The 27,285-nt window shown below is 26.3% G+C and overlaps 1 protein-coding gene across 2 annotated transcripts in view; it reads left to right on the forward strand.

Annotated features, from left to right (window-relative positions):
- Positions 1–26,402, forward strand: part of LOC122508847 (traf2 and NCK-interacting protein kinase) — a 28,898-nt gene extending 2,496 nt beyond the window's left edge. The window contains exons 2-18 of one of the 2 annotated variants that reach the window (XM_043622426.1): positions 5,890–5,955; positions 8,746–8,802; positions 10,237–10,281; positions 11,524–11,806; positions 11,890–12,101; positions 12,186–12,414; positions 12,486–12,752; positions 12,887–13,068; positions 17,220–17,323; positions 17,569–17,627; positions 17,880–17,956; positions 18,091–18,231; positions 18,381–18,618; positions 20,703–20,923; positions 21,063–21,380; positions 21,454–21,753; positions 25,683–26,402. In XM_043622426.1, the coding sequence (XP_043478361.1) occupies positions 5,890–5,955; positions 8,746–8,802; positions 10,237–10,281; positions 11,524–11,806; positions 11,890–12,101; positions 12,186–12,414; positions 12,486–12,752; positions 12,887–13,068; positions 17,220–17,323; positions 17,569–17,627; positions 17,880–17,956; positions 18,091–18,231; positions 18,381–18,618; positions 20,703–20,923; positions 21,063–21,380; positions 21,454–21,753; positions 25,683–25,766 (2,883 nt within the window). In that variant the 3' untranslated portion in view covers positions 25,767–26,402. The remainder of the gene's footprint in view (positions 1–5,889; positions 5,956–8,745; positions 8,803–10,236; positions 10,282–11,523; positions 11,807–11,889; positions 12,102–12,185; positions 12,415–12,485; positions 12,753–12,886; positions 13,069–17,219; positions 17,324–17,568; positions 17,628–17,879; positions 17,957–18,090; positions 18,232–18,380; positions 18,619–20,702; positions 20,924–21,062; positions 21,381–21,453; positions 21,754–25,682) is intronic. The other variant, XM_043622427.1, reaches the window with a different exon arrangement.
- The last annotated feature ends 883 nt before the right edge of the window (positions 26,403–27,285 follow it).

Below are 27,285 nucleotides of genomic sequence, written 5' to 3' on the forward strand. Positions count from 1 at the left end.
TAACGAATATGACCTTAGTATACAAAGGTAGGTCCATATTTGTCCAACCATTATTTTTTTTGTCTACCAAAAATTAATTTTCAATAAAAGAAATTCTGAAATATTTTGTTAAGTTAGATAAACGAAATTATTGCTTAAAAAACATTATAATCGACAATATGAACTCAAACACCAAATGTTTAAACAAACTTCTACGTAAGATAACAAATTCAACGTTAACAACAATTGTTTAAAAAATTACAATATATAACTTCTGACAAAAGACTTTTTACAACTTAATTTTTTTCGTAACTCAGTTATAGAGGGTGGAATTAATATTCTAGTAGGTGGACAAACGAAATTAGCAGTTGAACACACGTCAAAAATGACAATTTCAACATTAAAGCCAATTGTTAAACCATGGGCCCATGGGCACAAAAACGCAGATATAAAAAAGTAACTATTGGGATCCTGGCATGGGGTCTAATAATAATTTTTGACGTTCAAATTTTTGTTTAAAAAAAATATTTTTAAACAATTTGTTATAAATAAATGAAGAAAAATTAATTTTCATAAAAAACTGATAGCGCCATTCGATTCTACACGAAAAAGTACTACGAGATCATATATTACATCATTTTTTAAAAAAGACTTATTGTTGTGAAATTATTATAAACAATTAGCCTGAATTTATACTGTATGAGGTCTACAGATAGTTTATGACGTTAAAAATATTTTAAACAATATTAGTTTAATTAGGATAGTTTTTGACGTTAAACATTTTTATAAACAACACTTTTAACTTAAGACTAGGCTTAGACCTCATGCAGTATAAATTCAGGCTAATTGCTTATAACATTTTGACAATACACTCGACTCTCGGATCTTTTGCACTTACGGGACCAAATCCTCTCATACCTTTTACAAAAACGAATGTCATGGTAACGCAAAACAAAACAATATGTATAACCAAATATGTAAATTAATGACAGTATTCATGTTTTAATTTTAATATTTACATTTAAAAAAATAAAAATGTTAACCCTTTAACGCCCGACTTTTTTGTAGCAGTGCAATTCACGTCATTGCCCGTATATAAAGGTTTTCGGGGTCGCTGAATACGAATTTGAGGTCAGTTTTTAAAAATTCAAAATGGTGGATCCAATATGGCGGCCATTTTTTCTAAAAATTAATTCAATTTGCCTGAAAATTGTTACTCGGGGGTTTCTGGGAGCGCTAATTACGAATCCGATGTCCTTTTTTCAAAATTCAAAATGGCGGATCCAATATGGCGGACATCTTTTCTAAAAACTGATTCAATTTGCTTGAAAATTGTTACTCGGGAGTTTTCGGGGTCGCTGATTACGAATTTGATGTCAGATTTTTAAAATTCAAAATGGCGGATCCAATATGGCGGACATATTTTCTAAAAACGGATTCAATTTGCCTAAAAATTGTTAGTAGTGGGTTTTCGGGGTCGCTGTTTACTAATCCAATGTTAGAGTCTATGTTAGGCAATTGTTTTTCTATAGTCACGAATGTAAACAAACATTTAATTTTGACATCGTTTTCTCATTAGGCATTTGTTTATCTGATTGTCACAAATGTAGATTCATATTTTATTCTAATCTCGTTTTTATTTGGACATTTTATACACTAAATTGAAACCGCTATTTTACATTTAAAAAAATTAAAAATCAAAATCGTAATCAGCGACCTCGAAAACCCCCGAGTAACAATTTTCAGGCAAATTTAATCAATTTTTAGAAAAGATGTACGCCATATTGGATCCGCCATTTTGAATTTTTAAAATCTGATATCAAATTCGTAATCAGCGACCCCGAAAATCCCCGAGTAACAATTTTCAGTAGCTTTGTTTCCTTTTATTTTCGAATTTGTAAGTTTGTTGCAAATTTTGCAACAAATTTTTTTTTATTATTGTTGATTTATTTATTTATTTAACAATTTATACGGGCTTACAAAAGAGAACGTCCTTTTATTAAAACTAACTTAAATCTAAATTGCATCAATTATCTAATTAAGTGTTATCGGTCGCAATTTCATCAACAGTTCTTAAATAAGGGGCCAAACCTCGCAAAAACATTGATTTTGAACTCCCGAAAAAGTCGACATCTTTCATGACAAATCTTAAGAATTTATGTTGTATTTTTTCTAAATTTTCTTCTTGATAAAGATATTGAAGATAATAAATATTTGATAAGCATTCAATATGGGGTCTAACAAGAGAAAAGAATAATATTTTAAGGACTCGAAGGTTATGAAAAACTGCACCAAATCTTATAATTTGGCCAAGTGCTCTTGATGATTTTTTAATAACCTGATCAATATGAAAGTTAAAATTTAGAGCAGGGACCATAATTAATCCCAAATCTCGCTGCTGACTCACCCGTTCAAATACTGTTCCAGATATATTATAATAAAATTTGACAATTTTTAATTTTCTATGAAATGACATTATGGTGTACACCTCAGAGTGGCATTCCAGACACCATAAGCCCTAAGTTTATACAATAATATACTGTGATCGACTTTGTCGAACGCTTTTGAAAAATCGTTGTAAATTGTATCCACCTGTAGTCCTCTATCCAATGAGGTCGACAAGTACCGAGTAAAAACGCATAAATTCGTCGATGTGGAGCGTTTCCTTCTGAAACCGTGCTGCTCCTCAATCAAAACATTCTTAAATGCCGAGTAAATTTGATCATGTATCAAACTTTCAAAAAGCTTAGGTATTGCACTAAGAATTGTCATCGGTCGGTAGTTTTTAATATTTGATCTATCACCATTCTTATAAATGGGCGAAATAATACCCAGTTTCCAGCACTCAGGAAAATAACCTGCTATGAGAGAAGAATTAAATATAATAAGAAGAGGTTCAATAACTGAGGAACAGCACGACCTCAGAAAAGAATTTGGAATGCCATCGCAACCAGCTCCCTTCGCATTATTCAGAGTTCGAATCTTTGCCTCAATTTCCTTCTTAGTTATTAAATTAAGATTTAGATCAACCTCACAATTGCAATCGAAAGAAAAATCATTCATGTGATCAGAAGTATTATAAACAGACTTAAAATACTCTGCAAACAAATTAGCAATATTATAATTGTCGTTAGCAGTTTGTTGGGAAAAATACATCTCATTAGGGAATGTAGAATTATTTTTATTATTTTTATTGTTGTTTATGAAATTCCAAAATGCTTTTGGGTTACGAATTAAATTATTCTCGGTGTCAATAATATATTGATTATAACATTGTTCAGAAAGCATTTTACATCTTGCTCGAAGGACAGAAAAATACTCATAATCAGCTAAATCATTTGTACGTTTAAAAGTAGCATGCGCTATTTTCTTTTGAATAACCAAATTTTTTAAATCGTTTGAAAACCATACAGGATAATTTGATGTAAATTGGAGTATTGATGATCGCCTTATTAGTTCTAAACCTACAGGAAGATGGATGTCTTTCTCACAATGGTTATCTCCTCAGTTCATTATAAATACGACTCGCAATTTTGCCTTTTTTCTGCCCTGTTGCCTTCCAATAAGATTTAGTTTTTATTGTGTACATGAACGAAGGTGCAGCCGCCATATTGAATCCACCATTTTGAATTTTCAAAAACAAAAAAAATCAAATTCGTAATCAGCCTGTTTTGTGCCATTTTTAAAAATCTTGACACCACGTTGTACTTGTGAACGTGCGTTCACATTGTAACAATAGCATTTAAAGTCTAACGCGAGAAATGAATTCAATTATATTTCATGCATTGAGTATATATGTATATACTACAGCGCGTTCAGCCTGCTAGTCGCGTAGAGAGTTCAGTAGCCACGGCGCACACACCGCCGCGCCTTCTTCGCTGACCCCACCGCTCAACTAATCTCCCTAGCTACGAGACACATATATATACGTTGCTTGCACTGACAAGTGACAATTTCTTCAGTTCGCCGTCAACTGAGCATAACCGACAGCAGCTCACTCCTTTCTTTACTTTCTATCTACCGCCTAGGGTGAGGTACTACTCTCCCAAGGAATGAGATTTTCTTTTCTCAGGGCAGATATTTCTGCACCACCTTCCATCCTCTCTACCTAGTCAGGGTAGGTGGTATCTCAAGTACGACTGGGTCCACTAACCCGGACAAATTTTCTCAGAAGGAGTTGTACTCAAGACTTATGTTCGTCTGTGTCTAGCCTAAAAGCCTACTTTTCCTGACATCTTTTTCACTTTCCGCTCCACGTGAATAGAGGTACAAATAGAGGTACATCTCTCTTTACCTGAAGCGATGATGTAGACTTGTTTCTATGCTCAGGGTACATTTTGGGTTAAGAATCATCTTCACAGAGAGTTAATTATTCCTCCCACTAGAGTACACTGTCAAAGCAATCGTCCAATAATGATAACCAGAAAGTAAATTCATGGCTAGCTTCGGGAATAATTAAAACTAGTAACGCCCATCTCGTACGCGGTAACATAACGTACCAACTGGATATTTTAAGATATTAGATATTTTAGATACTAGCAAAACGGTAAAGTATTGACTTCATTAGCGTCACGGTTAATTTATTGTTTAAATTATGTACTCGATTATTCTCAGATAGAAAACTAGCAGACGATATTTTATTATTAGTATTTCTACGATATATTTTGTTATTCTAAAATTTTATTTTGTTAATTTATTTGTTACTAAAATATACTTTCTTACGAAGCTTTAATTAATGCCTTATTAATGACTACACCTTTACTTTGAGTCACAGTATAAATCGTTCCATCAGATAAATATTGTTTTAATAACCAGATAGCGCTTCACGCCACTAATTACACTGAAACCCCACTTATTTAAAGTCTCATTTACTTAAAGTCGCGTTTATTTGAACCCGTTTTTTCTTCAGTTATTTTTAGTTAGAATCAGCCCTAACCTCACTTATTTTAGCTTATGCGCAGTACGCGACCAATGGAAAGATACTTACATTCCCATTGGTTGAGTTCAAACAAAACCAACCAATCATGTCAATTTATCGAATTACGTCATCAAAATAGGTTATGTCGATCAAAATACAAATAAACGCGACACTTCGTGTCGAATTGCGTGGACCATGTTCAAATAAGTGGGGTTTCAGTGTATTAGAATTAGCTGCTAAACTATGTACCCGGGCTCCATCCGGTGAGCATTCCTTGGCAATAACAACCCAGATTCATCCGATTGATTGTTTAGAATCATAAAAGAACTGTTCAAAAAAATTAGCTATGAAAAATAATTAAAATTATGAGAATAGTTCAAATTGCAATTTTTCAAAAAGTTCGAGTTTTATTTAAAAAGTACTTACTAATGAAAACTAACTTACTTTCAAATACACAAAATTGAAAGAAAATAATTGACCCCAGCCATATGAAAGACAAATGCAGGTCGTCCCAATACTGAACAAAAGTCGATTCGAATTTTGAATAGATGTGAATAATATTCATTAATCGTGAAATTTTCACCTTGAGTACCGTCCATAATTGAATGGACACCTACATCTATTGCTATTAAAATCACAACCATAATAATGTATTTTTCAGTTCCTGAGGTCAGGTCATAATGTAAAGAAAAAAGAAAAAATCGAGTTTGAAAATTTTCTTTAAAACAATGATTTAATAAGGATGCTTCCTTCATAAATTAACATTAATGCTATTTCAATTAAATAAGGCTTGGAAATTATAAAAGTTTTCCGAATGTTTTTTAAATTTTTCTATCTTTATTTGTCGCCGATTTATCACAATTTAAAGACAGTTGTGTTTTTTGATAGAAGTCGATGTGAGTATTCACTCAACTTAATTGATTAATTTTCAGGAACTTAAAGTTAGTATTACAATATGAATTATATTTAGAATATAATTTTACTTGTTTTAGGATCCTGCTGGAATTTTCGAGCTGATAGAAGTTGTTGGAAATGGTACATATGGACAAGTTTACAAAGTAAGTTATTAAAATACTATTTTTTGTGTCTAAAAGTTGTCATGGAATTATCAGGGTGTCTACTAATCGGGAATTCCGGAAAAACCGGGAATTTTATACCAAACCGAGAATTTTTTTGCCAAAATTAAAAAAGTTTTATTATTTTAATTTGTTTTTAAAAAATCACTTTTTATTTCAATTTTTATAGGTATTTATACTGTTCTCTAAATATAAGTTAGTTAAAAATAATTAATTTGATGATAAAAAATCAATTCGACTGAAAATATGTAATTAAATTTGCTAAAGAATTTCATTAGAAACTTTTTAACAAATAGAATTTTCAAAGTATTTTAATTTAATAATTGATTAATAATTGAATATTATAAAGAGTTAAATTCTAATGTATTCATGTTTCTTACTGCGAAGATTAGGGTAGAGTGGGGTAAAAAAGCCATGGTGTAAAAAAGCCATTTGAGTTTTATTTAAAAACTATTAAGCCGATTTATCAGCTGTTTAGAATATAAATACTATTAGGTAATACGCAACTTTTGAATCTAGTTTGAACGTTGTACCTAGATTAATATTGTTTTTATTGTAATTTTAATTTTTTGTTGCTTTTTTGAAAACATTTTGGTGAACTTTTTAAACATATTACAGTCTGATTAAGTGAACGAATAATAAAAATAAATGTTTGTACATAAGGAGAAAAGTATACCGAAAACGTATACAATGTTAATTTTTGGAAATTGAACTGAATTAACAATTTATTTTTGCTTTTTTAATAACTGGTCTTGGGTGTAAAAAAGCCAGGGCAAAAAATCCATTGAATATTTTGTGAAATTCACTTGTTTTCTATTTAAACTAACCTTCTTATTTTACAAAATTTCTCGTGTTTATTTAATAAAATTAATTAAATACGACGAAAAAGTAGTTCACAGTGCATTAAAAAAATAAACAATGAATAAACGGTTGCAACGAAATATGATATCTGTGGTGAAACTTAAAGAGAACTTCTAAAAAAGGTACGAAAAATTGGCAGTGCAAATCGAAAACAGGTAAACTCAATATAATTTTCAATTTTGCTTGCTAAAAACTCTTTCATAATTATTAAAATATTTTTCAAATAAGACTATTTGTCATATAAATAAAGGAAAACTATAAAAATACCTAAATTGATAACATGTTTTGCTAAAATCGTAGGGTGGCTTTTTCACCCCACCAGGTGGTGCAAAAAAGCCACTTACAGTGCTTTCGTAAAACTCTTATAACTTAGTCCTTTCATGAGATAAAAAATATTTCCGTCAAGAATTTTCAAGCTTAATAACTAAACTTTCAATAACAATTGGAAATTTGAGAAAAAAATTTTAAATACAGATTTTACAGCATCAAAAGTAAAAATGTGGCTTTTTTACCCCACTCTACCCTAATAATTAAAATTTTTATTAGTTAATTTAAAAAAATATACATACTTAAAATTGTTTAATAAAATTGAACTTTCGCAAATTTTTTTTTAATTCTGAAAAATAAGATTGTTGTAATTTTTTAATTCTATTGTTTTAAGATAATTGAATTTTTCTAAACAAATAATTGAAATTTTTTTAAATAATTGAAATTTGTTTACATTTTTTTAAAAATAATTGAATTCCTTTAAAGAATTTTATTTAAATTTTTCGAAAATAATCAAGGGAAGTTAGTGACCGTAATTATAATTTAATTTTTAAAATTTAAAGTCCCTCTTACAGTTTTAAATCAATTTTTTGCTTCTAAAAATATTATTGAACTTCTCTTAAATTTTTATAATTTTAAATTTCTGATTAAATGTTTATTACTTATTAAGTAAATAATTAATTATTATTAATGATTATTATTTTCAAAAATTTTAATAAAATTCTTCACAAGAATTAAATTATTTTCATAAATAATAGCATTCTTTGGAAGGATTCAATTGTTTTTATAAATAGTGAAATTTTTTTGCAGAAATTCAATTATTATCAATATAATTTTAATAAAATTAAAAAATCAAATTTTCAATTATAATTATAAAAAGACAAGATTATTTTTGAAAAATTAAAAAAATTTAAAGATTTATTTATTTTCAAAATCAAATTTAAATTTAAATTTAAATTTGATGAGAAAAAAAACCGGGAAAAAATTTGGACATAACCGAGAAAATCCGGGAAATAACCGGGAATTTTGTTGAACGAAAATACTAGACACCCTGTAATTATCTTTTCTGTCCGCGGACATTCTAAGAAATTCTAGTAATGTCTCGGAGATATATTGAAATAAAAAACGTAACAATTAATTAATAATTACTTTCTGTGTTATTGCTTTTTCTATTTTCTTCATTTTCTCTATTTTTGTCATTTCCTTCCTATATATTTTTGAAAAAAATATAGTAACTTCCGATCCATTTTAAAAAATTGCAAAATAAACTATACCATAGTATATTCAGAACACTCAAATTAAAAAAAATAGGTACGTGTTCTATTAATTTTTACACAATTTTCGCAAAATTAAATAATGAAGTAAAATAAAAAGTTGTTAAACTTGTTTCTATTTCAACCGTTTGGTAAACGGTTTGGTAAACGGTTTAGAGTAAAAAATATCACTTTTCATAACAAATTGAGCTCGGCAGGATGCTATGAGGCAAGACCGATTATTGCACCGAAACGCTCAATTGATAAAAGACTTTGAATATTCTGAGGATCAGACTAGAAAAGCGAAAAAGATTATTTATACCTAGTAACAAATTCTACTACTATTTAGTCTTATTTTTTATTTTGAAAATTTAGAAATTGTTTTTTCCAGGGACGTCACACAAAGACTGGACAACTGGCAGCCATAAAAGTAATGGATGTTACTGAGGTAAATTAAATTTATAAATCATTGTTTAATATACATTTTAAGTAATTAATATACTAGTCAAATTTGTAAATGAAGAACGTAATATTCGCCAAATTGTCATTGATTTCATCTCATTGGCTAGATGACTTTCCAAAACTTGGTTTAAATTTTTTTACTTTTTTTTATTTCCAATCTAATTTTATTTATTTTATTCCTTGTATGTCGATTCATCGTAAATTCAATTGGAAGGCTTCGGATTTAAAAAAATTAATGTTCACAATTTCAAATTCCTGATGTCTAAAATTGCTCCAATTAAATTCTTCTATGGTTGAACCCAAGAATTTTCTGAATATTTGGAAAATTTAGACATTAATTTAATATAATATAATAATTGAATCTGTTATTGTTACGGTTCAGCAAAAGTTCATACAATGGACAAAAAATGTACCTGGGAGTATATCTGATAAAGTTAAAAAAATTGCTGAGGTCCTATTGGAATCAAGTTCTGTGAAATTGAAGATTTCAGTTGCCAATATATTCCATAGTCATTCGTCGGAAGAAAAATACAACGAATTGCGCACTGACCAGATCGAGTTTCAAAATACGGAGGTTCAGTTATCATCTCAATTGACAGAATTAATAGTTATTCATTTTTAAGAATTTAATTACCATTCTTTATAATAATTAAAAATTTAGTTGTTTAAATTGTTAATTGATCGGAAGAATTCAATTGTTATTTCACAATAACGTCAAGTTGCCATAGAAGAATAATAAATAAGAAAAAGACAATCTTTTAATGACAGTCAAGGAGATTACACGTTTACTTTCTGGAGTCACTTCGTTTTCTATTTATTGTGAAAGAACACTTATCAATTTTGGAGCCAGAGGAAACATGATCAACATTCCACCTCGGTTTTAAATTCAAGGTTTATCCTACCTAACATTTGAACCCTTCTTCGAAAGATCTGTCAATTTTTCTCCAAGGAAAGTAAATTATATAATTTGTCTATTCCAAAATTGAATTTTGATTTCCTTATTTAATTAATGAAATCAAATATTGGTTCGACCTGTTAAAATTTTAAAAGATGTAATTTTATAATTATTACCCTAAAATTGTTTTAATCTTCAAATATAATTGAGCTTTTAATTGTTTTAAATTGCCTTTATTCTTTTTTAATTTCTAATTAATCCAAATAGGATCTCGTGCCTGAATATTTATTCACAAAAATATTTTTCACTTTGTAACCAAATTAAAGTTAATTAAATAATTATATTTTTTACATTATAAGAATTTATATTCTTATAATGTGTAATGTAAAATCTTATATGTGTAAAAAATCTTATAAGGTTTCAACAATAATTTTTCTATTGTCAATTACATACCAAAACATTTTTTTTATACAGTTCTTTATAAATATCTGTCTATATATTTCAAAAATTTTCAAATTCTTTCAGGATGAAGAAGAAGAAATAAAACTGGAAATTAACGTCCTCAAAAGGGTGAGTACATAAAAAAAAATTAAAAATAAATTTACATTGTAATGAAAACTTTAAACGCGTTTTTCTCAAAACTGTATTTTAAAAATCGGTGGACACTCTGGATGCCACAAATTTCAATCGATCCTCTTAGTTCTTTTTTTATTTTGTTTGTGATATAATTATCTAGCGAAATACGTACGGATTTTTCGAAATATTAATATTTAAATTTTCTAGACAACTTTAAATAATGAAATTTAGGCAAAAATATGGACTTTTTCCTTCAAATCGATGCCATTTTGCGAAAAATAAATTTTTTTAAAACGGATACGAATTTCGCTAGATTTTGAGCTAGAGAAACTAAAGCATTTTTACTTTTTGGTCTAGCTTAATTCTGGACCGAGTTATAGTGTCCACCGTATGGCGATACATTTTTAAAGCACTTTAACATATCATCTGTCAAACCGACAATTTTAAAAAAAAGAAATTTATATATATTTTTTTGTAGTTCAAGAGTAGTACAATACCCAACTGTAATTTAATTTTCCTAAAAAAATCTTTGAAAATTTGAATTTATATTTACAATATTCTTATGATATAAAATAATGATTTTATCACTCTGTCATCTTAAATTCATTATAAAACATGAGGATATTCTCATAAGTTATTGAATTTGAGAATCTTAATTCCTATAGAAAAATAATAATAATTAAATATTTATTTAAAAAAGAAGTTATTGATGTTCTTCAGGGTGAGGGAAAAAGTGAAAATTTTGTCTGGAAATCAGGAAAATGTCAGGAAAAAACAAAATTAAAGTTTTGTGGCAACCCTGGAGAGGAGAAAATTTTTTTAATTCAATTGGAAAAAACTTTTTTAATCAATAATAAAAATTTAATTTAAAGACTTTTGATTTGTAAAATTTGAATTAATTGAATTAGTACCTACTTAGTATAGATTAAAATTATCCAGTGACTCAACGGAATGTTAAAATTGTTAATTTTACTTTTTGAGAAGTCAAGTGACTAATGATGCTTTCTTAAAAATCATCCACTATGGATTTTTATTGATAACACTTTCGGTTGTATTCACTGAAATATTTCCCACTTAATTTAAGTGGCGAATATTCTTGGCGCATATATAAGAAGTTTTTCTTGAAATTAGAATGTAATTTTTTCAGTGTTGACACGCAGAGGTTGCTCGTCTTAACAATTTTCTTTCTAAAATAAATGAGCGATAAAATTGATTGTTTATTGAAATATTTTCCAGTACTCGAATCATAGAAACATTGCAACCTATTACGGTGCTTTTGTAAAGAAGTCACCACCAGGCAAGGATGATCAGTTATGGCTTGTAATGGAATATTGTGGAGCTGGATCCGTCACGGATCTGGTCAAATCAACCAAAGGACAAAGCTTGAAGGAAGAATGGATTGCATATATTTCAAGGGAGATATTAAGAGGTCTCAGCTATCTTCACAGTAATAAAGTCATTCACAGGGACATAAAGGGACAAAACGTTTTACTGACAGACAATGCTGAAGTTAAATTAGGTACTTTTTCTAACACTTTAAAATGTGTTGAAGCAAATTTTTAGAATTCATTATAATCTTAATCTGTAAATTTTATTTTCTAGTCGATTTTGGTGTTAGTGCACAATTGGACAGAACAATTGGCCGCAGAAATACATTTATAGGAACGCCATATTGGATGGCCCCTGAAGTTATTGCTTGTGATGAAAATCCAGACGCTACATATGATAATAGAAGTGATCTTTGGTCTCTTGGAATTACAGCTTTGGAAATGGCAGAGTCGCAACCCCCTCTTTGTGATTTGCATCCTATGCGTGTAAGTTTTGCTCTAAAAGACCATTTACATATTTAAATAATTTTGCTAGCACTTGATAGTAACAAATTTTTGTGCATTCTCTAGGCTCTCTTCTTGATACCGAGAAATCCACCACCAAGACTCAAATCTAAGAAATGGGCAAAAAAATTCCACGGTTTCATAGAAACTGTTCTGGTTAAAGATTATCATCAACGTCCATATACTGAACAACTTTTGAAGCATCCATTTATCCGTGATCAACCAACAGAAAGACAAGTCAGAATACAACTTAAAGACCACATAGATCGTTGTAAAAAACGTAAACAAGAAAAAGGTACTATCTTATGCTCACTGAAACAATTTAATAACTCACTCTTTTCTCTAATTGAAAATTAATTTTTGTAGAACGAGATGATTATCGATATAGTGGAAGCGAAAATGAAGAGGACGAACCAGCGCTAGCTGGAGAACCCTCTTCCATAGTGCAAGCACCCGGTGGCGATACGTTGCGTCGAAATTTCCAACAAATTCAAGAGGGAAGAACTTTAACACAGGAAATTAGCACTCCAATGCCAGCTATAAAGGACAACAAACAATGTGGCAATAAAAATGCTAAAGAAATTCCAGAACCTGGACCTCCATCCAGACCGACAATACCTCACAGACTGATTGGTAAGCCTGCGTAAATATTTTATTCCAATTATCAACATTTGTTTGAACAATGTACTCTAATTGAATGCGCTTTCCTTCTCATTACATATTAATCTTTTTGGAAAGATCTATAGAATATGAAACATTTTAAACAGTTGTACCAGATCCTCAACCACCATGTCGACCTTTACCTCCAACTCCACGAGATGAACCTCGACAATCTCATAAAGTTTCCACACCTCCTTCGAATCATCAATCCTCTTCATGCGCTGGAGGCAATATCATTTCTTCTGGTCAAGCCGTATCGCAAAGAAACAGTCATATATTTAAGCCTACGGTAAGTTATATCATTATTTACATTATTTTATATTTTTATAACTTTCAAACACTATGAACTGTGTTGCCACAGGTCAGGGAATTCAGGGGAATTTGAATTTATCAGGGATTTTTATTAAAAGAACGGGAAAAAATTTAATTTTTAGAATTTATAACAAAATTCTAAATTTTGGTGTCTTTTTTGTTTGCCTCATAAACTATGAAATTGACAACAATTCTAATAGAAAACCTATAATTTTTTCTATTACTGACAATCATTTCTTTTTAAATAACTTAATTCTTCAAGAACTATCATAAAATTATTATTATTTAGAAATTATAAATTACTTAATGAATAATTTTACTTAAAAATTTCAAAATTAATTGGATTTCAAAAGAGTTGCGTTTACAATCTTCATAAATAGATGAACTTCAAAGGCTACAATTTGAAATTTTAGAAAATATCAATTTTTAATGAAATTAAATAGAAATTTTAAGAACAACTGATTCCAAAAATTAAATTATTTTCAAAAGTGATAAACTTCTTTGCCTAAAGTCAATTATGTTCAAAAATTTAAGAAAAATTCTCGTTAAAATTTCAATTATCTTTATAAATAATAAAATTCTTCTTTGAAATTCAATTACTTTAAAAAAAATTTAATAAAATTCATGTCAAAATTTTAAAAATTTTCCTCATTTTAATTATTTTTAATATCTACTATTTTAATAAAATTTTCCAAAAGAATTCAATTATGGTAAGTGTGCCAATTATGGCGCGGTTCTGGTTTAGCCGTCTTTGAAATAGAAAATTCAAAAATTATAATGAAAGAAGTAAATTTATGGCTTATTAAACTAAAAGGCCGTGTCATATAGATAATAAAACTTTTATAAAAACTTTATAAAAATTAATTATTTAAACAAAATTAAAGCAATAAGAATTAGGATTAAAAACGTCAATTATGGCGCGGTTGAGTCAATTTCGGCGCGCCAATTACGGCGGGGAAAATAACGTGTATTTAGAGGTTGTGTTGCGCGCCATAACTGGAGCACGCACATTCAATGAAAATGTGCCAATTATGGCGGGGCACAATTTTTGTACTTAAATAATTAAACCAATAATAGTTCAAATGTGTTTTTTTTCGTACAATTATATCGAGTAAGGTCGAAAATAACTTTTTCTATCATTTTCAAATAACGATATTATTCTAAAATAGTAAATAATTCTATTTTTTACAAAGTCGCCATAATTGGAGCACCCGCCACAATTGACACACTTACCCTATTTAAACAAAATTTTAATAAAAATTTCGGATCGCATGATTATTCCCCAAATGTTATTTTTCCGACATGTCATTTTACCGAACTGCACTTTTGCGAATACTCATTTTTGCGAAAATCCAATTTTGCGAAAAGCTATTTTTGCGAATTGTCATTTTTGCGAATCGCCATTTTTACGAATTGTCAATTTTCCGAAAAGTTACTTTTGCGAATCGCCATTTTTACGAATTGTAATTTTTTCGAAAAGTCATTTTTGCGAATTGTCATTTTTACGAAAAGACATTTTTGTGAAATGTCATTTTTGCGAAAAGTCATTTTTGCGAATTGTCATTTTTGAAAAATGTCATTTTTGCGAATTGTCACTTTTGCGAATCGATATTTTTACGAATTGACATTTTTACGAATTGTCATTTTTGCGAATAGTCATTTTTGCGAATAGTCATTTTTGCAAAAAGTTATTTTTGCAAATTGTCATTTTTGCGAATCGCCATTTTTACGTATTGTCAATTTTCCGAAAAGTCATTTTTGCGAATCGCCATTTTTACGAATTGTCAAATTTCCGAAAAGTCATTTTTGCGAATTGTTATTTTTGCGAAAATTTCTATAGTGAATCTATATATGCATACAAGTTTACTATAGGAATTTTCGCAAAAATGATAATTCGCAAAAATGACTTTTCGAAAAATTGACAATTCGTAAAAATGGCGATTCGCAAAAATGACTTTTCGGAAAATTGACAATTCGTAAAAATGGCGATTCGCAAAAATGACAATTCGCAAAAATGACAATTCGCAAAAATAGCTTTTCGCAAAAATGACTTTTCGCAAAAGTGCAGTTCGGTAAAATGACATTTCGGAAAAATAACATTTCGGAAAAATGACATTTGGGGAATAATCATGCGTCCCAAAAATTTCACAGGAATTCAATTACTTACCAATTTTTTGTAAATCTCTTCACACAAATTCAATTATTTTTAATTTTTTAATGAATTTTCTCGAAAGAATTCAAATATTGAATAAATATATACAGAAAATTGAAAAAAATATTTCTGAGAAATTCAATTATTTCGAAAAATTTTAATAAAATTCTTTTAAAAATTCTATTATTTAAAAAAATTTTGACAAAATTCTTTACAAGATTTAGTTAATAAAATTGCAATGTTAATAAAATTTTCCTATACAATTCAATTATTTTCAATACATTTCTTCTTAAGAATTCAATTATTTTCACAAATAATAAATTTTTTTATAGGCGAATTCAATTATTTTAAAAAATTCGAATAAAATTCTTCGCAAGAAATCAATTATTTTCATAAATAATAAAATTTTTCTCGAGAATTCAATTATTTTAAAAAATTTTGATAAAATGATTTATAAATTTGAAAAATTATAATATATAAATTGATCATAGAATAGAATTATTCTTCTAAAGAATTCAATTCCTTTAAAAAATAAAATTTTTTCACAGGATTTCAATTATTTAAAAAAAATTTAATAAAATTCTTCGTCAGATTTCAATTATTTTCAATTTTTTAATGAAATTTTTAGATGGAATTAAATTTTTTTTTTAAGTTTTAAAAAATTCTGAGAAATCCAATTATTTAAAAAGATGTTTAATAAAATTCGTTGCAGGAATTCAATTATTTTCATAAATAACAAAACTTGTCCTGGAATTTGAATTATTTGTTATACAATTTTAAATAAAATGATAGAAAATTGCATTTAATCTTAAATTTTTTTTTAAATTTACCTAAAGAATTCAATTACAGTAGACTCTTTCAATAGTGTAGTCGTCGGCAATGTTGTGCAGTATTGGAAGAGTGCATAAACGGAGTACTCCATAAACGTAATAATTCAGGTCCGTGTCAAGAAAATAAAGCGACAACACTGTATTTCACGTCACAGATTCCCTTGCCCTTTGCCTCCCGGAACCCCTCGTCTACTGAACTCACTAATGACTGCACTGTTCAGAACTGCACTATTGAAAGAGTCTACTGTATTTTTAAAAATTTCGATAAAATTCTTCATAAAAATTCAATTTTAAGAAATATTCAATTATTTAATAAATTATTTATTTTTGTATTTAAATAATTGAATTCTCGTAAAATTTTCTAATAAAAATTGATTAAAAAATTAATTTCACTTAAAATTTTAAATTATAATTGAATATTAAAAGCATTATGGCGTGAATTTTTAGAATTATAATTGAATTTTGAAATGGGTTCAAATTAAAATCTTGGAAAATTAGAATTTGTAGTTACAATATTCTTATCATATAAAATAATGATTTTATCACTCTGTCATCTTAAATTTATTATAAAACATGAAGGAATCGATTCCGAGTCTTCTACTCGGGGTGATCGATTTCCTCATGTTTTATAATAAATATTCTCATAAGTTATTGAATTTTCGAAGGTTTGAATTTAAAAATCTTAATTCCTATAGAAAAATAATAATGATTAAATATTAATTTAAAAAAGAAGTTTTTGATGTTTTTGAATAATTTTGCAATTAAAGAAATTCGTAAATAAATCTAATAGAATATTGTTTTAAGTCAGGGAAAAACAAGATTAAATTTTTGCAGTTCTAATATGGGGCAAAAAAAAATTTTTTAATTTATCAGATTCGCTTAAAATTTGTAACTCGGGGTTTATTGATGTCGCAGATTTAAAATTTTACGACATTTTTTGGAGAAATTATCCACCACAAAAAATTTCATGAACATTTAATAATTTTCGAAAAATATATCTGTCTTTTTGAATTTTTAAAATCTGACTTCGGAGTCGTAATTAACTATATAAATTATATTAATATAACTATATTATAGTTAATTTCTTTTAGTTAGTGATTAAAAATAAACACCGATTTTTGAATTTTTTTTGTTACATTTTTGCAGGCATTATCAATTGAAAGCGACAGTGATGATGATGTTGAAGAAAATAGTGGAATTAATATAAGAAATGATGGGACGTTACTTGCCAGTGATCCGCCGAAACCTTTGTAAGACTTTTATTTCAATCGTTTAATATTTCTAACTTTTTTCATTTAAAGATGTATTTTTTTATTTTCATTATTTACAATTGATGAATCATATCAGAAGAGTTTTTGTTTTTTATATTTTCAGTTGCAACTTTACTCTAAGAAATAAAAATAGAATCTGATATTATGTACTTATATTACTTTGTGTTCTTTTATAACATACAAAATTAATACATATATGTATATTTTTAATTAATTTTTTTCAGACCAACGACAGAATCATCGTCGACTTCTTCCCACAATGCTTACAATTCACATCATGAAGGTAATTATTTATGTCTAAACTAAAAATATCAACTTATTAGTATAAATGCTGTTTTTGGCTTCAACTTTGCTGTACATTATGTTTTTAAATTTTTATTATTTTTTTGTTTGAATACATGCATGAATTGGTGAAATTAGCTATAACGTACATTTCTTAAATAAATAAAATAAATTCTATGTTTTTCCTAAGGATTTGTTAATTTATGATTATTTGTTATTAGACATTAATTAATGAAATAAAACTATTATTCAGGTGGAGCACCAAATCGTCCATTGCCTCCAACTCCAGATGAAGAGGAATCAGGAGATCGTACACTAGTCATGAAAAGGGTAATGAACACTATCATAATCACTATTAACAAAATTTTAAGACTTTTATCATCTATCTCCAGACATGGCCTAGATAATCTTAATCCATTAATATCTTGTACTATAAATATACTCATATTTATAATATTCTACAGAATCGCGAAGCAGATCGCATGAGAGCAGGTTCTGATTTTCAAAGGTCAGAATCATCTCCTGGATCCAGACCATGTTCTGTTTTGCCTGATTTATTAACTTCATCGCCAAGTCAACGGCAGGACAAATCTACAAGTGAAGAGGTTAGAATTTTAAGATTTATTAACTTTATATAACGTGCTTTAATAATAATTATCAAAACACGTTATAATTTTCAGTAATCAATTTTTCAATTGACTGCAAAAATTTGTGAACAATCTGATAAGCCAACATGAAAAATTTTAATGTTCAGTTTGAAAACTGGCCAAATTTGTTTCAGTATCGACAAGCAGTGAAGTCGCCTCCATTAGCGCTTCAGCAAAAGCAACGCTCGTTTCTTACTTTTGGCTTTGGCGCGGGACCGGCCAGAAGAGAATCGCACGTAAACGTAAATGTGACGCCCACTAGTCATGATTTAGCATCCGATACTCCAGAGATTCGAAAGTATAAAAAACGATTTAACAGCGAAATTCTTTGCGCTGCTTTATGGGGTAAGTTACAGTAGTTTCCATTTAGCTTGTGACGTAGAGAATCAAATTAATATATTACAGGGCTCGGATTGTGCGACTTTTTCGACTTTTTTCGATTTTTTTTGTGAAAAAATGCGACTAATCGACTTTTTCGAGGTTTTTTTTAGTAAAATGCGAATGAAATTAAAAATTTTTTTTTAAATTTAAAGGAAAAAGTTTGAATCAAAAAAATGTTTTGTTACATTTATTTACAAATTTCTTTCAAATTTTTCAAAAACATCAATAACTTCTTTTTTAAATAAATATTTAATTATTATTTTTCCATAGGAATTAAAATTCTTCAAAAGATTCAAATTCAAACCTTTTTGAAATTAAACAACTTATAAAAAATTGTTATAAAACATAAAGAAATCGATGTCTTCATGTTTTATAATAATTAAAGATAACCGAGTGATAAAATCATTATTTTATATTATAAAATTTTATAAAAAAAAAATTTTTTAATTATTTTTTATGCAAATAATTGAACTATTGTAAATAAATTTAAAAAACATTAGTAAGTAATTGAATTTTGCAGAAGAATGTTGATATTTACAAAGATAATTGAAATCTTGACAAGAATTTTATTAAAATTCTTTGCAAATAATTGAATTTCAGGGAAGAATTTTATTATTCACAAAGATAATTGAAATTTTAAACAGATTTTTTTCTAAAAATGGTTAAAAGTAATTGAATTTTGCAGAAGAATTTTGATATTTATAAACATAATTGAACTTTTGAGAATTTAAAAAAAATTTTTGAAAATAATTGAATTTCTGTGAAGAATTTTCTTACTTTTGAAGATAATTGAATTTTGCAAAGAATTTTATCAGAACTTTTGAAAATAAATAAATTTCCATGATGAATTTTATTATTTATGAAGATAATTAGAATTTTAACGAGAAATTTAAAAAAAAAATTTGAAAATAATTGAATTTCAGAGAAGAATTTTATTACATTTGAAAATAATGGAATTTCTAAGATGAATTTTATTATTTATAAAGATAATTGAAATTTTGACAAGAATTTTATTAAAATTTTTGCAAATAACTGAATTTCAGAGAAGAATTTTATTATTTATAAAGATAATTGAAATTTTGAACAGATTTTTTAAAAATTGTTTTAAAAGTAATTGAATTTTGCAGAAGAATTTTGATATTAATAAATATAATTGAAATTTTGAGAAGAATTTAAAAAACAATTTTGAAAGTTATTTAATTTCTGCCAAGAAATTTATTACTTTTGAAAATAATTGAATTTCTAGGATGAATTTTATTATTTCTAAAGATAATTGAAATTTTGACAAGAATTTTCTTAAAATTTGAACAGATTTTTTTTAAAAATATTTAAAAGTAATTGAATTTTGCAGAAGAATTTTAATATTTATAAACATAATTGAAATTTTGAGAAGAATTTAAAAAAAAATTTTGAAAATAATTGAATTTCTGTTAAGAATTTTCTTACTTTTGAAGATAATTGAATTTTGCAAAGAATTTTATCAGAACTTTTGAAAATAATTACATTTTTATGATAAATAAACAATAAATTGTTTATAAAATTTTGACGAAAAATTTTTTTAAAAAAATCTTGAATTTAATTGAATTTCTGCGAAGAATTTTATTACTTTTGAAAATAATTGAATTTCAGAGAAGAATTTTATTATTTATATCCATAATTGAAATTTTGACAAAATTTTTTTTTAAATAATTGAATTTCGGAGAAGAATTTTATTATTTATAAAAATAATTGACATTTTAAAGAGAATCTAAAAAAAATGTTAAAAATACCTAATTAAAATTTTGCTATGAATTTAAAAATTTTTAAAAATTTTATTCCGGATTGTTTGATATTAATGTATCTGTTGTTGAGAAATGTGATTTTTTTTACAATTTTGACAATTTCGTGTTTCCTTTTTGTCTTTTTTTCTAAAATTTCATGCGACTTTTTTCCGACTTTTTCGGAAATTTTATGCGACTTTTACATATTTAAATATTCAATTCGAAACATTTGCATCAAATCCCGTCCAAGAATAGTTATAATTATAAAATAATGATTTTTATTTTTAGGTGTTAATTTACTAATTGGAACAGAAAATGGTCTTATGTTATTGGATAGAAGTGGACAAGGAAAAGTATATCAATTAATTAGTAGGAGACGTTTTCAACAAATGGAAGTTTTAGAAGGACAGAATATTTTGGTTACTATTAGTGGTAAAAAGAATAGAGTACGAGTTTATTATCTGTCTTGGTTGAAAAGTAAAATTCTACGAACTGATGGACACAGTGATGTAAGAATGAATTAAAATTTAAATATTTATTATATCCATAGAATATAATTGAATGAATTGTTTATTTACTGCTACTGAAATATTTAATTTTGTTTGCTTACGGTATTCGTACTTATGAAAAGCGTTTTGAAAATTTTAGCAAGTTGAACGTCGCAATGGATGGATTAACGTTGGGGATCTTCAAGGGGCTGTTCACTTTAAAATCGTGAAATATGAGAGAATAAAGTTTCTTGTCATTGCTCTGAAAGATTCGATTGAAATTTATGCCTGGGCACCAAAACCGTATCACAAGTTCATGGCATTTAAATCTTTTGGTGAACTTGCTCACAGACCGCTTCTAGTTGACCTTACAGTAGAAGAGGGAACTAGATTAAAAGTAATATACGGTAGTGCCGACGGTTTTCATGCTGTAGATTTAGATTCAGCGACAGTGTACGATATATATCTACCCAAGCATGTAAGTATTAATGTTTCTTGTTTGTGCGCTAGATGTAACTGTTCTTTTTTAATGTTTTTTTTTAATTTTGCAGACTCAGGGACCAATTTGTCCACACTGCATTGTGGCATTACCCAATAGCAACGGTATGCAATTGCTTCTCTGCTACGATAACGAAGGAGTGTACGTCAACACGTATGGAAGAGTTTCAAAAACAATGGTTCTGCAATGGGGGGAAATGCCCACAAGTGTTGCATACATTGGCACTGGACAAATAATGGGTTGGGGCAATAAAGCTATTGAGATAAGAAGTGTCGAGAGTGGTCATCTCGATGGCGTTTTTATGCACAAAAAAGCTCAGCGGCTCAAATTTCTTTGTGAACGTAATGATAAGGTAACTTTACAAATATTTGGGTAAGAATTCCTGAAGTGGGCCCCTATTTTTCATTGGTTTGGTGGATTTTTCTCATTCTTATATGTTTCGATAGCCTATGATGGCATAATAAAAACTTGTAAATAGTTTTCCGAAATTCGAATATTTGCCAAAGTTATTCAAGGTCAAAGTTATTTGTAGCGTTTTAGTAAATAGCTAATTACTCGCGATCGGATGAACCGATTTTAATAAAAATTGGAGGAGAGTTTACCTAAAGAATTGTACTTTAGATAAATGATCAAAATTTTAATTAAAAAATATAATTTGTTTAAATAAATTAACTTTTTAATTTTTGGGGTTAAAAAAAAATTTGTTCTCCATCTTTTTTTTGGATTTTTTTTAAATAATCAAATAGAGAATACTTGTAAGATTTTGTTTCAACAATAAAAAAGTGGGATTCTCTATCACTTTAGAAAATATAATATTTTTAGTTACAAAATTTTTTGAAAAGTTAAAGAAATTTGAAGCAAAACAAATGAATGAACTAAACTTGGTTGGTTAAAATTGTCGAGTTTAGTTCATTCATTTGTTTTGCTTCAAATTTCTTTAACTTTCCAAAAAAATTTGTAACTAAAAATATTATATTTTCTAAAGTGATAGAGAATCCCACTTTTTTATTGTTAAAATAAAATCTTAAAAGTATTCTCTATTTGATTATTAAAAAAAAATCCAAAAAAAAGATGGAGAACAAATTTTTTTTTAACCCCAAAAATTGAAAAGTTAATTTATTTAAACAAATTTTATTTTTTAATTAAAATTTTGATCATTTATCTAAAGTACAATTCTTCAGGTAAACTCTTCTCCAATTTTTATTAAAATCGGTTCATCCAATCGCGAGTAATTAGCTATTTACTAAAACGCTACAAATTACTTTGACCTTGAATAACTTTGGCAAATATTCGAATTTCGGAAAACTATTTACAGGTTTTTATTATACCATCATAGGCTATCGAAACATATAAGAATGAGAAAAATCCACCAACCCAATGAAAAATAGGGGCCCACTTCAGGAATTCTTACCCATTTATTTCTTTAATGTCTATTAGCATGTCTAACTAGCAAATGTTACGCGCGGAATATGCTATTCAATTTATTAGTATATTATGCAAATTACAAAAATTTTTATTTTCAACAAAATTTTAATAAATTGTTTTTTAAAATAGTAAAACCTTTGCAAAAATTCAATTATTATCAATACAATATCAAATAAAATCCACCAAAGAATTTAAATTTTCATCGAAACAATTATATTATTTTTCAAAAATTCTAATGAAAATCTTAGCAAGATTTCAATTATTTTCATAAATAACAACATTTTTCAAAGGATTTCAATCATTTTCAAAAATTTTAATAAAATTCTTCTTAAAAGTTCAATTTATCTTCATAAAAAATAAAATTCTTTGGAAAATTCCAATTATTTTCATTAATAGAAAAATTCTTCGGAGGATTTCAATTATTTTCAAAAATTTGAAACATATTCTTGTTATGAAATCCTTTTGAAGTAAAATTAATAGCAAAAATTAAATTACTTTTTATAAATAATAAAATTTTCCTGAGGAATTCAATTACTTTCAATACAATTTTAATAAACTTCAAAAATCAAATATTTCATTATAATTACTCAGTCACGATTATTTTAAAAAGTTGAAAAAATTCTTTGTTTAATTTAATAATTTTCGATTAAAATTATTCAAAAAACTGTACTATTTAAAAAAAAAAACTTAAAGATTCTTCAAAAAAATTTAATTATCTACAAAAACTCTAATAAAATTGTTTAAAAGAGTTTAATTTTCTATCAATAAATTTAATAAAATTTAAAAAAAAATTTAATACAGTTTTCCACGAGATATCGATTATTTTCATAAATAATAAAATTCCGTGAAAAATTCAATTATTTTCATAAATAATAAAATGTTTCAGAGAAATTCAATTATTTTCAATAGAATTTGAATAAAATTTCTCGAAAGAATACAATTATTTTTAAAAATATTATTTAAATTCAATTATTTTCAAGATTTTTAATAAAAATTCAATTATTTTCAACAATTTAATTATTTTTATAAATTGTAAAATTCTTGGCAAGAATTCAATTATGTTTGAAAATAATAAAATTCTTTCGAGAACTTCAATTATTTTCAATATAATTTTAATAAAATTCTAAGAAAAAAATGAATTGTATACTTATAAGATAATTTTAATAAAATTTCTCTAACAGGTTTAATTAATTTTAAAAATTGTAATAAAATTTTCTAAATAATTCACTTGTGCTTAAAAGTTTTTAAAAAAATTCTTTGTAAATTTCAATTTTATTTTCAAAATTTTCAATTAAAATTACTTTTAAAAAAATTCATTATTTTTACGAAATTTAATGAAATATTTAATTTAATATTTCACTTTAATTTTCAAATTTTTTTATAAATACTTTACAAGAATTAAATGATTTTCAGTACATCGACAATTTAATTATTTCTGAAAATAATTGAATTCTTGAATAGAATTTTATTATGTACAACTTTTTTCCTGCGAAAAAATATATTATTTCTACAAATAATTGAATATTTACCAAATTTTTAAAAATAAGTGAATTTTTTAGAAGAATTTATTAGTTTGTATTTAAAATAATTAAATTCCTGTAAAAATGTACTATTTATTGATATTATTGAATTTTTTTGAAGAATTTAAAAAAAAAATTTTAAATAATTTAATTTTCCCTGGAATTTAATTTAAATTGTATTTAAAATAATTGAATCAAAGCGAAAATTTCATTATTTATGAAAATAATTAAATTCTTGAATTGAATTTTATTAAAAGTTTTTTGAATAATTGAACTCGTGTGAAAAATTCAATTATTTTTTTTAAAAAATTGAATTTTTTTGGAGAATGTTTACAAGATTTTTAAAAATAATTAAAATTTTCGAAGAAATTAATTAAAATTGTATTGGAAATAAGTGAAAGTTACAATGAATTTTATTACAATTATTGAAAATAATTGAATTCTTGATAAAAATTCAGGTTCTTTTAAAATTTTTAGTAAAAATTATTTTTAAAAAATCCACTATTTTCAAGAGTATTGAAAAAATTCTTAAAAAAATTTCAATTATTTTAAAGAATTCTAATAAAAATCTTGCCAAAAATTAAATTATTTTAAATACAATTTTAATTACATTTTATCGAATGAATTCAATTATTTTCAAAGTTTTTTTATAAATATTTTACAAGAATTCAATGATTCATTTATTTAAAAAGTTATGAAAAAAAGCAAACAGCAAATAACTTCAAACTGCGAACAGATTACCGGAATACAGCGATTATTATTAATATAGATTATTCACGAAATGAGATCACAAAAAACTGACCTTATATATTTACTACATTTCGTACGATTTGCTACTATTTGGAGACTTTCCTTAAATGTGACTCCATCGAAATTGTAGGAATTTTTTTCCAAAGTAGTGAAAGTAGTTCAATTTCTGGAATTGCTTCAAAAATACTGATTTTTGGAGAACTTTGAAAATATTGAAAACTTTAAAATGTCGTTGAATTTTTTTGCTCATTACATACTAAAAAAAGAGTTCTAATTTTTATAAAAAGATGAAATTTTGTGTTAAAAAAATTAACTACTTTTCACTTTTTTTAGGTAATTTGAATAGACAAAAACAATTTTTTTTGCGTTTTTATTATTTCAAGTTATAAGTTATACTTCTATTAAATAAAAAATGATGTGCCATAATTTTTAAGGCCTCCAAAATACTTTTTATTACTCTATAAAGTATTGTCTTTTACGATAATATTATCAGCGTCACTTATGTAAATTTCTCTTTGATAGAATTAATTAAAAACTCTATTTTAATAATTGTTAATAAGTTTTTAAATTTTTTGTAAATTTTCAGGTATTCTTTTCATCGGCTAAAGGTGGCAGTTCGTGTCAAATATATTTTATGACCTTAAATAAGCCTGGCATGGCCAACTGGTGATTATACAGAGAACTGCGTACAACTTGATTATCAACAACATACGTATCGATTAAAGTACGATTTAAAAAAATGTTATGTTGCCTAAGAAGATACATTTTTAGACAAAAGGCTCAGTTACTTTTCACTGCCACCATGAAAACATCTAGAAGTGTGTGTTCATCGCTATAAAAATAACAAAATAATTTAAATTATAAAATAAAACAATGTAAAATTGTGTTTCATGTTATTTTGGCAGTTTGCTCTAATGTCATAGAAAAAAATATGAGCGTAGTTTTGAAAAGATTTACGATTTCTGTATTGAAATATCTATTAACATCACTGTTTTATATAATCTAAATATTGTATTGTTTTGTTAAGCAATTTTATATTATAGTAAAAGAATTTTCATTTTTTATTATAAATAATCATCATATGAATTTTATATTTAGAACAATTTGTATATCTTTAATTTTTTACAATTTTTTACTTTTTCTAACTCTTACTCAAATTTTAAAATGCTACATAAACATGCTGGTGTTCTGGAATTGTACATTTATCCTAGAGTGCTAGAAAATGCCAAAATTTTTAAAAATTTATTTAGAATATTCAAAACAATTTTATAATTGATTACAATAAATTGTAATGATTAAAAAATCAGTATTTTATTTTTATTCGAAACGATATTTAAATCGACAATTTTATTTTTTTTAATGAATACGTACGTACATACTTATCCCCCCTGCTGCAAGTAGGTCTCGAAGATATAAATGTAGTTTATCTTAATTCTAAATCGCAGGGTATTTATAACACCATTTCAATATAAATGCCTTTTAAAGTTATTAACATTATTTTAAAGGCGATTTTTTAGACTCAGATTTACTTACTCATAAAATTTAATATCATGTATACTCGTTGGAATTTTAATATTTTTTTTGATAATAATAGTTTCAAACTTAAATTTGAATGAATCTTAATTAATAAATTTATTTTAATTTTTAGTATATTAAAATAAAAATATATTAATATTAATGATTAACAAAGAATTTTGTAAATAATTAGTAAAGTTAATTAGTAAATCGATTAAATTGGATAAACCTGACAGCTCTTTAGATCAAAGATAAAAAATTATAACAAAACTTGAAACATATTCTGCCGTTCGTTGGTCGAGTTCAACAGGGGAATTGCTTCCTGGTTCATAAATTTTGATGCCATTCCCGAATATTCAAGAGCACCAGGAAGACGAAAATTCATAACATAAACCATAGCACAAACGAAGTACTTTTGTAGCGACGCGTTCGTGCCCAGGTAATCGGTCATTTAATTCATTCTCGATATAGTGTTAATAAAAAATAAAATTAAAATTCATTTTAAAACGTACCTAGTAATTAAGTAATTGAACTTTTTAATTGTTTCAATTTTTAAAAAATTATTTTCGGAAATACAATTATTTTAAAAAAATTCTAATTATATTTTTTCAAGAAACCATTTTTTGGAATTTCTGAATTAAATTACTCAAAATTTCAATACTTTTTGTTAAACA

This window comes from Leptopilina heterotoma, unplaced genomic scaffold, assembly GCF_015476425.1.
Source record: "Leptopilina heterotoma isolate Lh14 unplaced genomic scaffold, ASM1547642v1 Lhet_58, whole genome shotgun sequence".
NCBI lineage: Eukaryota > Metazoa > Arthropoda > Insecta > Hymenoptera > Figitidae > Leptopilina > Leptopilina heterotoma.